Source organism: Varanus komodoensis, unplaced genomic scaffold (assembly GCF_004798865.1).
Source record: "Varanus komodoensis strain SLA01 unplaced genomic scaffold, ASM479886v1 scaffold9, whole genome shotgun sequence".
In the NCBI taxonomy this organism is placed as follows: Eukaryota; Metazoa; Chordata; class Lepidosauria; order Squamata; family Varanidae; genus Varanus; species Varanus komodoensis.
In genome coordinates this window covers 13612816-13625097 of record NW_025336598.1, presented here as the reverse complement: position 1 = coordinate 13625097, position 12282 = coordinate 13612816, and the positions used below count along the sequence as shown (strand labels likewise).

At 44.5% G+C, this 12282-nt stretch overlaps 1 protein-coding gene across 1 annotated transcript; it reads right to left on the bottom strand.

The window, feature by feature from the left end:
* Positions 1–703: 703 nt before the first annotated feature.
* Positions 704–2960, bottom strand: SOD3 (superoxide dismutase 3). The gene is made up of 2 exons (XM_044418246.1): positions 2719–2960; positions 704–1816 (listed from the first exon to the last, which is right to left on the bottom strand). The coding sequence occupies exon 2, from the start codon at positions 1811–1813 to the stop codon at positions 1061–1063; it is 753 nt and encodes a 250-aa protein (XP_044274181.1). The 5' UTR covers positions 1814–1816; positions 2719–2960; the 3' UTR covers positions 704–1060.
* Between the last annotated feature and the right edge of the window lie 9322 nt (positions 2961–12282).

Below are 12282 nucleotides of genomic sequence, written 5' to 3'. Positions count from 1 at the left end.
CAGCAGTTGGGATTTAATTCAGAAGCTGTCCAAGCATCCTCACATATTCTCATGGGCCAAAATTAGAAAATGTGATTGTTCATTTTTAAAAAGTCAAGAAAATGTGGCAAGCACATACCAGAATAGCTATCAACAAAGAAGTGTTGATATTCAGTATATAGACTTTCCCAAAATGTGTTTTTTCAGAATTGTAGAAGCAAAACAACTTTGAAGCAAATTGTGTTTTGCTTAAGGTACAATGCTGTACTTGAGTATGTTCATGGCATATGTTTCAAGCTTGGCAGCATGTAGAAAGAGTCCATCCCCTGAACTTATCTACATTGTCCAAACGGCATTACGCAATTTGACCAGATGTGTATCAAATCGCAAGCTTCTGCAAATATTTCTTGACTTGCTAAGAAAAATTCAGAGTATTCTCATAAAAGGTCTGGTTTCAAATGTAAACCACGTGACACTGCTACAAGATTGAGGATAACTCAACTCAGTTAAGAAGCTTAACAGAGTTAGGAAGCAAAACCTGCAAATATAAGCAGAATAAAATAATGCATCTGAAGTTTTAAGAGAAATAACGTGGAAACTCCTACCTGAGCTCTGAGGGGAAAGCTGTTATCACTGTCTGCCAGCCCATCCTCAAACAGTGGAAAGGTTGGGAGAGAAATATCTCTATGCATTTTAGGTATGTAGGAAAACAGAGCACATCATCTGAGTTGAAGACATTTATTTTTACCTTTTGTTCCTCCAGCTTTCTTGTTCTTGAGATTTTTCTGAGAGATACGGCACACAATAAGTAGAATGGCTCAAGATTTCAGTAGCAAAGCATACAGCCCTTCTTACCGTGTCAAGACTAAACTTGGGAGCTGAATAAAAGCCTGAATATGAACTTTGGAAAAATATGCTGCTACTTTTTTATTATTAATCTGCTTACAGAAAGGAGGACTATAATAGAACAATAGGCATATCTTACATTTTCTCAAGGGAATCAGAAACTTTTCCTATTATTTAACTACTAGCTTGGCAGATTCAAAATCCATTGGGAGTTGTCATTGTCTCTGATCTTCACCTAGGCTTGTCTGTTCTGGGCTTGTTTCGTGAGCCGTTTCTTCCTCTTCTGCATAAACTCTGGAAACTTCTTCTCCCACAGGTTTTTGTTGCATGTTCCAATGACACAGCAAGCCAGACGTTTTCCAGCATTCCCATTCTCTAGACTGGCCTTGTTGTTTCCTTTCCCCAGGTCATCTTCCTGCTCATGGATCACAATAGATCGTCCCATTATGGTGTGTGGGCCAAAGAGAGTGGCCATGAGGCTGCATTTATGTTTTCTAATTTTGCCTTCTTTAGAGTTGAAGTTGCCAAAATCTCCAGGATGGTAAGGGTGGTTCACTTTTAAAGGATTGTAGTGTCCTCCTGCAGAGTCACAACTGTCACTGAGGTCTCCATACTGGTGCACATGAATAGCTCTGCCTGTTGAGTTGGCTTCTGTGGAAAACCCATCTACATAGAAAATAGCCTCCAGTTTTCCGTATGGGTAGGTCTGCCTGAAGAGAACTTCCCCTGTTACCTGTGGCTGGCTTGCATCTAGTTTGGTACTAGCTTGTAGTATACAGTTGGCATATGCAGTATGGTTGGCTGCAAGGAACTCCTCATAATGCTGTGGGTAGAGCAAACCCTGCCACAGGTCATTAATTTTTTTCTGCATGTCTTGAAGAATACTCTCGTCATTTCCTTCTGCTTCTGTGACACTGGATTCACAAAGGAGCAAGCCAGCTGTGAGATACAGCAATACACAGCGAAGAAATGCAGAGGTATGTGGCATTGTCTGTTTTTGGGTAAAAGAAATAGACAAAAGATGAGCACCAAGCTAGCATCCATCCATATTTCTCAAAACAATAATAGGCGCATTATTGGTGAGCATTCAAACTGCTTCACGTACATCATCAACATCATTATTGAATCAGTTTAATTAGTTCACAATAGCTAGATATCTCACCTCAATAATCTCCACAAGAACTCTCTAAGGTAGGTCCATGCTACAGAGATGGGAGATGGGATCCAGAACTGATTGTGGCAGTGGTGACCTATAGGGGATTTCTGCCTTGCCATCTTACTGTTTCCCCCATAAAGATCCCCCAACCCTATACAGGCGCCTGTAATTTGTGCCTATACCTTTTCCTTGGCTGCTTTTAAGTAAGAAATAGGAAACAGTAGAACATCCTGACACATACCTTACCGAATCTCATTTGATTTGGTCTTTAGCTGACACACGATGCCAGCTACTTTTGATTATAACAGGACTGGCAATGTTCTGTGGTAAGCAAACACAAACTTTCACTATGTTTGGGAGGAAATGGAATTTGTCCTTTTCCAAAATTGGCACTTTTGAATCCCAGTAGGAAAGTCTGTGGGCTAAAACAAACAAAGCTATGCCTTTGCACAGAATGGCCCGTCTAGATTGCTATCACAGTTTGGGGCCACGGGGAGCCTTTTATTATCAAGATTAGGGGCCCCATATCTACTATAAGAGTTTTTTTTTTTTTTTTTAAAGCAGGTGGATGCAATTCAAAGTCATGTCTGTTTTAGCCCTGTATCTCTCTGGAGGCAGAGAGATCTCCCAAGTAAAATGGGGACAGCAAAGATGCATTCAGAGTGCTTCTGTCACACTAAAAATGCACGTCTGCTTTCACCCTCAGATGATTCTAAATGGAATTGCAGTCTTCCTACCTTCAACGCAGATTCTTTTGGTGAAGATTTGCTTTCCAGTTGGTTGCAACCTCTTCGTACAAATGATGGCAGGCAATCAAGTAGGGATTCCAGACTTCTCTGGAGTTGATGTGTATGTGCTCTGCTTGTTTATGTAACAGTTAGTAATACTAGCTCATGGGAGTGGTTAGTAAAAAGAATGAGGAGATGTGGGGAAAGTGTTAACTGTTAGTTGAAAACCAATTCGGAACCAAACTCTTACAGGTTTTCCAAATAAAACAAACCGAAAAAGGCTGTAACTTACTTTCCTTTCGTTATTTCCTGTGCTGAATGACCTTTCGAATGAAGTGACAGAGAAACAATATTTGTATATGCGTACATTGCTCACTTTGCTCAGTTACTTTTTCTATGCTAATCCACTGATGGGTTCATACCGATCAACTGGGAGGCAATGCTTTTTCTGAATGTAAGCTTCTTTGGAAGTTGTTCTTAAGACCTGTCTTAGCAATGAAACCTGACTTACAGATACAGATTCATATAAACATCCAACTCCAGCCAGTTTGCAAAGGTTTCCTGTGATACACGCAGCTGTGTTTATTGATGTCATTTTGAACCTTGTACAGTTGTGTACATTGGACTGGTTTGTTTGGAACCCAAATTCTTCCACCCTTTTGTGGTATGGGAGGGCTGTCCCACTGCCTGGTTTGTTGACATGCCCCAACTGTAGCAAATTAATGGACATTTGATGCCCCAGCAGAAGAAAATATGTGAGAAAATGTCTGCCAGTAGAAGTAGAAGCTTGTCTGCCAGGAGCCTGAGCAGTTTTAACAGCCTTTGCAGCCATGGACTGCACAGTCTTTTACCAGGGGTAACTGCTTGCCATTGGGTTTGTTGCTCTCATCTTAAGAGCTTCTGCCTATCACTGGCTGAGCTGCTTGGGTGCTAGAGAGTGGCTGGACAGGTGGGAAAGGATGGGTAACAGAAGGGGCTGAGAAAGGAGCAAACCAGAGGAAGTAGGCAATGCTGGGGGAGAGGGGTTAGAAAAGTAGAACTGGGAGTGGGAGCGGAAGGAGGGGAGAACGAGCAGAGGGGAGAGATTTACTAGTCTAAATGCTCAGAGATAAGGAAGACTGAAGTGCACATGTTAAAAATAACTTGCCAAAACTTTGGTTGAAGGCACCAACGATTCTTCACAGATAGTCTAGGAAATCTCTTCATCCAGTGCAACAGCCTTCTCCAGCCTGGTATCCACCAGCTATGTCAGACTGTGACTCCCTTAGTGTTTCAGCTAACATGGCATTTGCCATGCTAGCTGGGGCTGATGGGAGTTGTAGGCCAGTATACCTGGAGGGTGGCAGCATGCATCTTTCAATTACTTTGGGGGATGCCTTTCTCTTACAGGATACTCACCTTTGCTTGTAAATGAGGCACATTAGGGCCTTCTGGGCCTTCAAAACATGCTGAGTGAACAATGGTCTTCGTCCATCTCACAATGCCTACGAGAGGCAAGTATCTCCACCTAAGAATGGAGCAGCCTGAGCTCATACCTCCCTTCCCTCAAACATGCCTTGGGTGGTAAGCCTGCATTTGCTGGCAGACAACCCACCAACATACAACAGCTTCTCGCTATTGATATGTCACATGACCAGTGTAGTGTTGTAGTTGGAGCGTTGGACTCAGAACCTGGGAGACCCCAGGGTAATTGCCTCCAGCCAGCCATGACTCTGGGTAACTCTGGCCCAGTCACTCAATCTCAGCCTAACCCACCTCACACAGTTGTTATTCTGAGAATAAAATGGAGCTATGTAAGCCACTTGGGTTCCTCACAAGGAGAAAATAGGGAGGATTCAAGTCCAGTGTGATAAGGATGCAGACACAGGGTACCAGAACTGCAACAAACCCAACTGCCAAATCTGTCTCTTTATATTGTGAAATATTTTACATACCTCAGTTCATTCATCAACTCAAATGGATTCTGTAGCCAAGAAATTCAAAGAAGATTGAGACTTGGAAGGACAGCAATGAAGGAACTAGGAAAGTGCATCAAGTGTAAGGATGCTTTATCAGAGACCATGGCCAAGATTATCCATACTATGCTACTCCTGATCACTACATATGCATGTGAAAGCTGGACAGCAAAGAAAGCTAACAAAAAGTAAATTTGCACATTTAAATTATGATGCTGGATCAGAGCTTTCCAAATACCCTGGGGACCAACAGAAAGACAAACATGGTGGTTCTAAATCCAATCAAATCAGAACTTTCCTTAGAAGCAAAAATGACAAAACTGAGACTGTCGTACTTTGAGTACATCATGAGAAGACAAAACTCCTTGGAACAGGCAATTACGCTAGGGAATGTAGAAGGCAGAAGAAGAAAAGGAAGACCAAACAGGAGATGGATTGACTCCATAAAGAAAGCCGCCGTCTTGAATTTACAAGAGTTGAATAAGGCTGTCATGGACAGGGAATTTTGGAGAGCTTTCATACATTGGGTCGCCATCAGTCAGAGATGATGTGATGGCACATAACAACAACAAATTTACTCCCGCACAATTACAGGACTTAACAATGTCACTTACAACATCAGGTATCATCCAATGGTTCATCTCCCAATGTGATATATGTTAACTTCTGTCAGCAGTGTCCTTCTACAGTTTGCAAAGGGGAAACAGCAAGTTAAGAATAAATGGACACAAATCTACCACGGGGAGGGGGCACTTCCCCTACTTCACGGGGAGGGGACACTCTGCCACTGACCTTGAAGTGGCCATTCTGAAGCAAACACATTTCAAAGAAAGATAACTTCTGAATTGCAATTTATGAAGAAGTTTGGTAGTATTTCCAGAGGAATGAACATGGATAAAGTTGTTCAGTATAAATCACACTATACCTGTTAATTGGCATTTTAGTGCCAGAATGCTTGTGTTATCAGCTCACCTCATTTGTGAATGGCCACTGTTGATAATCTATCCTTACTGTTAGTACTTTCTGTTCAATTTTCCTCCAACTGCATAATTTACAATTCCACTAGCAGGTACTATATCTAAACATGAAACTCTAGATAACACTGCATGCATCTGATGGGGAGGGCTCTAGACTATGAACATTAGGCCTAATAAACCTGATAATATTTAAGTTTATATTTAAGTTTAAGATAATATTTATTACTCTTTGTACCTTCTGCCACAACTGGCTAAACAGGTATCACTCTGGAACCTCTAAGACAGGTGGTATTATCTCAAAATTTCCAGTGGGAGCCAAAACAGAGAGAGAGCTCTTGGGGGATAATGGAATGGGAGACTTATAAGTCACATTCTTTTCACACTGGACTTTGGATTAATATCTGGTTGAGGCTTGCCAGCTCCCCAGTTGAAACATTCTTGCAATTCCTCTGACTAGTCTGGGCGGAATAAGCCCTTTGCAAGGATTAGAAAAGAGGCAGGAGAAATTTAGCAGGAGCTGGGAGCTACCTAAGGAAAAAAGCAGTCTTATACAACACAAGATTTTTAATGGTCTGCCAATAGCTATATTACAATTTTAACTAATTTTAATTTTCTAAAAGAAGAGGAAAAACAAAAGACTAAACAGCCAGCTTGGGCACTGTGGTACTATAGAAGAAGACAGCTTCCTCCTTCCATTTCCAGCCTAAAATTTCACACCCACACACACACCCTGTAGTTGTGGGGGAAGTGTGTGTAGAAAATTAAAATTTTATTTGGAGGGAAGGAAGGGGAGAAGCTTAAGTTTTCTTTTCCCTAAGTGGCACCATCCTGCTCTGGATCAAGGCTGTGCATGTTTGCAGGACAGTAGGGAGACAGTCACACATAACTCAGCTGAGCATGCTCAAAGGAGCAATTTCTTTGGCCCTTAGGCCAACTATTTCATATCAGCAAAGATGGTGTGCCCGTCTTTACAATGTACTGATTGTTCCAAATGGTTTAAATCACTTCCACTGTTGCTCAAACTTAGCAAGAGACCTGGCCCAGCTACATTTTTAGATGTAAAGTGAAATGCATGTTTCCAGGCTCTTGTATCGTACAGGTAGCCTTGTCGAGATGCTGAGACTGACTGTGGCTCCCTGTTGGGTGTACAGATGGTAGCCAGCCCAAGTAGCAGCTGTCTAATGTCCAGAACGGCCCTAAATGTTCAGCCAGCTTTCCCTGTCTTTTCTGCAGTGATGCATATTGGGGCAGAGTACAAAGAAAAGAAAGAAAAGAAAAGCATCCTAACTTTGCATATACGGTGACTGATGGGGTCTAAACTGGCAATAGCCAACGAGAAAAGAGATCCTGGTGTTGTGGTGGGTGGCATAATGAAGAATAACAGCAGTGTATGTGACAGGTTCCTCAGGAAATGTCATGGAAGGGATTGCATTGAACTGCCATTATAGGAAGGGCCATTAGTTCAGTGGCTTAAAAGGCAATTGTCCCAGCTTCACTGTCTTGCTGGAAGGGCAGGAAGAGTCTCTGCAAGATAGTGATGGCAACTAGTGCTGGTCAGGGTACCCAATATTGACCCAGATGGATCCACATTAAAGCGTCTTCCTAAATCTCTGGTTTAGCTAAATTTGGAGCACTGTGCACAATTATGGCCACCTCATCTTAAAAAGGATAACTGAAAATGGGGAAAAGTGAAAAAAGGGGGAAATACTCCCTCTATGAGGAAAGTTAAAGCATTTTTTTTAAGCTTCAGCTAAAGACAGAGAAACATAGGAAAAAAAAGTGAGTCAGAAGGGGTCTCCTGGGCCATCTAGTCTGATCCCCAGCTCCAGCTGACACCACTTGTGTAATCCCCAGCATGTGGTTGTCCAATCTGTCCTTGGACACCCTCACTGAGGGGCCTCAACCACCCCCCTTGGAAGCCCATTCCATATCTCAGGGGTCCTAACCATCAGGAAGTTCTTCCTGACATCCAACCTGAACCCTGGTTCCTCGAACTTTCCCCCATTGGAATGCACTGGAATGTGTCCTGCCCTCCACTGCAGGGAAGAACAGCTCACGGCCCTCCTCCACATGACATCCCCTCACATTCCTATGAGTTGCCTAAAGATCCCCTTGGAGTCATCTCTTCTCCAGGCTTAAAAGACCCAGTGCCCTCAATCCCTCCTCACATGTCATCCCTCCCAACCTGGCTACCATGCTTGCGACCCTGTGCTGGACCAATTCTAACCTAGCTATGTGTCTCCCATAATGTGAAGCCCAGAACTGGATGCAGTACTCCAGCTGTGGGCTCATCAGAGTCATGCAGAATGGCATCAACTCCTCTAGATCTGGAAGCTTCTGCCTATGCATCCAAGGGTGCCATCTGCCTTCTTAAGCACCACGTCACACTCTCAGCTCATGTTCAGCCTGTTGTCAACAGCCTGTTCCCCCACATCAGTCACTGGATCGCCTTCCTTCTTATTTAGTGGTCCCACCACTTGTCTCCCCTTCCTTTTACTATTTACATGCTGAAAGAAGCCCTTTTTGTTGCTCTTGATATTCTTGGCAAGTCTCAGCTCGTAATCAGCCTTAGCCTTGCGAAGAATCCTTCTGCAATGGGCCTCCTCCTCCCGGTATACCCTTTTGTCTATTTCCCCCAGTACCCATTTCCTACGGGAGGTTCCTCTTGCATCTAATCCCTCTAACCACCTCCTTTCACATCCACTGCGACACTCTCCTTTGCCTCCCCGCCTTACTAACTAGAGGTATTGTCAAGTCTTGCGTCTCCAAAACCTCCCTTTTGAGTGCCATCCACCCCTCCTCAACTCGCTTGCCTTCCAGTAACCTATCCCAGGAGACTTTCCCCAGTCTGGCCTTCAGTTGGCCAAAGTTGGCCCTCCTGAAGTACCACCTTCTAGTGCTCGACCTGCTACTCATCCCCATTCCCCTGATCAAAAAGCAAAGGATGGAGTGATCATTCACATCCAGAGCTCCCCTAATCTGTACCTCATCTATCAACTCCTCCCTGTTGAACAAGACCAAGTCAAGCATGTCCCCCCTCCTTCATCACCTCTCGGACCCTCTGTGTGAAAAACCCTCCCTCTATAGCTTCTAGGAAGTGACGTGACCTGGCTGTCACCGCTGAGTGAGTCTCCCAACTAATATCTGAGAGACTGAAATCTCCCATGATTACTGTGTCCCTCCCCCGAGATATCCTTAGAATCTGGCCTGTCAGGACATCATCCAGGGTCTCAAGTTGACCTGGAGGGTGATAACACCCCCCCCCACTGTCAGGTCTCTTTCCCTGTCAAAACCCCTAAGTTTCACCCAGACTGCCTCTACCGAATCCCCATCTGTGCTGCATTCTATCTCACTGCATCCTATCCCTTCCCTGATGTATAAAGCCACGCCCCCACCCCTCTTTCCCTTCCTGTCTATGTTCACATTCCAGTCTTGCCTTTCATCCCACCAAGTTTCCGTGATCCCCACCAGATCATACCCTCCTATTCCCAGGAGAGCTTCAAGCTCTTCCTGCTTATTACCCATGCTCCTAGCATTGGTGAACATTGGAGTACACTTGCTTGGGAGCAGCAGTGGGGGAAACAGTTGCCTTCATGGCCTGGTTCTGCTTAGTCTGACTACTCACTCGGATAAACAGCATACCAGGACACAACTGGACCTTTAATCTGATCCAGCTGGGCTCTTCTGTCTTTTACAGGGACACTTGCCTTCTAACAAAGCAATGCTAAAAATTCACTCCGTGTGGGCGGTTTAAATACAGCTTATTTACAAATATAAAAACTGAGCAGGGGAAACAAGAAGGCAGGACAGGTCCTGGAGCAGTTTTGTAACCTCCAAAAGCAACAATGCACCCCTCTGCTCCCCAGCACGTCTACCTGCCAGCCAATTCAGTCTTCTTTTTCTTGCTCAGATTTGCATGCAAAACTGACTATTAGCCTCCACCCTGATAGATGGACTGTGACATAATTTCCAGTGACTTGGAGGAATTTTCAACCATGGTAAGTAAACATCACCACATTTTCAAGCTATTTAAAAAATCCTGGAAGGCATGTAGAAAAAGGAGGCATTTAGCTTAACCAAAAGGCGTGAGTTTAACACTACTTTATCAGTGATGGCTGAAAAACCACGGTGGAGGGGGCCAGATTGCCTCAGCTCACGCATTATAGAGTCAGAGCATAATCTGATAGATGCTGTACAGATGGAAGCCCCAAAACTGGGCCTCTGATCTAGCCTATGCTTTGCCAGAGAGGGCAAGAGGAACAATGAAGGCAAAAATGGCTCCTGTTCTCCTGCCCAGCTATTTTTAGCTCGATTTCCCTTTCCTCCCCGTCTTGCCCCGACCTACCTTTCCCAATCCTCTTCAGGGATTGCAACAGGCATTTCCCCTGTTGAGGTCACAGTCGTGTCTATGGCCTCAGGAGGGAAGATCTGCTGTACCATATGGTTCCCGGGATGCTCTAAGTTTGCTTTGTCTGTTACAAGAAGTACAAAAAAGAGTGCTGTTGCACCATTAATAGCAGATCTATTGTGGAATAAACACCTGTGGTCTGGAGATGATTTAATCAAGCATCTCTATTGGGTATATTCACACATCTCACCAACCCAGCATGGCAATAAGCCACGGTGGGTTGGTTGTTCTGGAAACAACCCATGGTGTACCTGACAGATGATCAGTCTCACCCTAACAGTTTCATTCGCTACCTTTCTTGAATGTCTTCCATATGTATCCCAGGAGACACCACAGCGGGACCAATTTGTTTTCCCATCCCCATCATGACTGAAAGCCATTTTTGGCTTGCCACAGCTTTTTTGCCCTTTAACCCTCTCCACCTGCCCAAAATGTGAAAGCTGGTTTGATAACTGGCTTTTGCCAAGTTTCCCCAACTTGGGCAGTAACTGATTTGGGAGTTGCTGCTTTGGGATTCTGTGTGAAAGGGGATCAAAGTCAGAAAAAATGAACTTCATTCCTTTTTCTTTCCCTCCCCTCTCCAGATCCTTTAATAACCCTTCAGAGTGCTGAACTGGAATTTGGAGGGGATGTCCATGTTTGCAAACTGTTACAAAAATTCTGGGGACCCACCCCCACAATTATGCATACCTGTGCACATATTACCTGAAAATGGGAAGCCTCACCTGGACATTGGCTTGGGACATTGACTGAAAGAGGCTTCCAATTACCCTCCCTGTCCTTCATCATGTTTGACAGCTGTCAAAATGAGACTGTAAGGCCAAAGCAAAGATACAGGTCAACTGTGCCCCCAAAAATGGGGATGCTGGGATTCACAATCACTTCATAACAGGATACTGTTTTTTTTGGGGGGGGGAGTAGACTCCACTATCCTAAGGACGTTCTCACAATTCCACTTGTTCCTGAGACTGTAGGTGCTTAAGAACATTGGAAAGTGCAAACCAACCCCTCTGGTTCCTTTTGAAAGGTGTTTTTGACAGGGCAAATCCATGAGAAGTTCTGTCAAAAACAACATTTCATAAGGGACTGGCTTGAACTTTCCCATGTTCCCAAGTTCCTAGAAACTAGCAAACAAGTAGAAAAGTGAGAGCATCCTTAGGACAGTGAAGTTCCCCCACTCCACAAAAACCAGGATTTTGCCACAAAGGGAGTGCAAAGCCCCAAAAAGTAAAAGGGAAAAAGCCACGGTGAGGTGCAAATGGTTCACAAGCCCAGTGGAGGACCCTCAGCAGCTCCAATCACTCATGGGCCATTTGGGCACTTGTGGAGCAGCTAGCATGAGCGGCTTCCCCGGCAAGCTTGCGCAAGCAGCAGTGTGTGTTTGCTGCTCTTGCCAAGTCACTTTCCAGTACCCGTGATGGAACTGGTCACCTGCATCCAGACGACACGACAACCCACAGTGGGTGCAACCCCTAGAACACTCCAAAGGCTCACAGGGTGGCTTGTTGCCCAGGAACAAGTCACCCTGTGAGGAACAGTCCAGGTTTGCATGGCACAACAGCCCACTGTCATGTCATGCAAGCCCAGCTGCTCTGGCAAAAAGCTCTGTGAGGCTACGACTATAGAAACACACACGCACACAAGAGAACACAAGTGAGAGCCATTTTGGTGGACTTCTGTCTGTGTCTCGTGGGTGTTGTTCCCCAGTACTTGCTCTGGGAGGCAAAGCACGCTTGACCAGCATCCCCCATAAGAGGACCTACGTGTATTCAGGTTGCTCCCACTGGCCAGCCACTGGATGGGCCTTCTGGGATATTCCTAACTGAGCAGCCACTCAGAAGGAAAATGGACCTCGCTTGCCCACACTGAGGGTGAGGAGGTGACGTTAAGGGCCAAAGTCCACACAGAGGAAAAACATTTTGAATGTGGGAAGTCACTGGGAACTGGCTGCTACGAGCAATATATGAACGTCTGTCTTTGTCTTTCTGAAGAGGTGCACTGACATTTTCAGAGTGCTTGCGGAAGGCATTCACATATCACACTGACCCACCCTGCCAACCCTTTTAATTGTATTTTGGTTATTTTAAATTAACTTTAAATTCTTTTAACATTGTTGTTTTATGTTACTTGTATTGTAGTTTATTGTTTTATTTTATACATCGTTGCAAACCGCCCAGAGAACTTGAGCTACAGGGCAGTATAGAAATAAATAGATAAATACTAACTTAAAAAA

What these genes read in the sequence shown, in the direction of transcription:
- SOD3 (XM_044418246.1), bottom strand. Translation starts at nt 1,813, where the DNA reads ATGCCACATACCTCTGCATTTCTTCGCTGTGTATTGCTGTATCTCACA.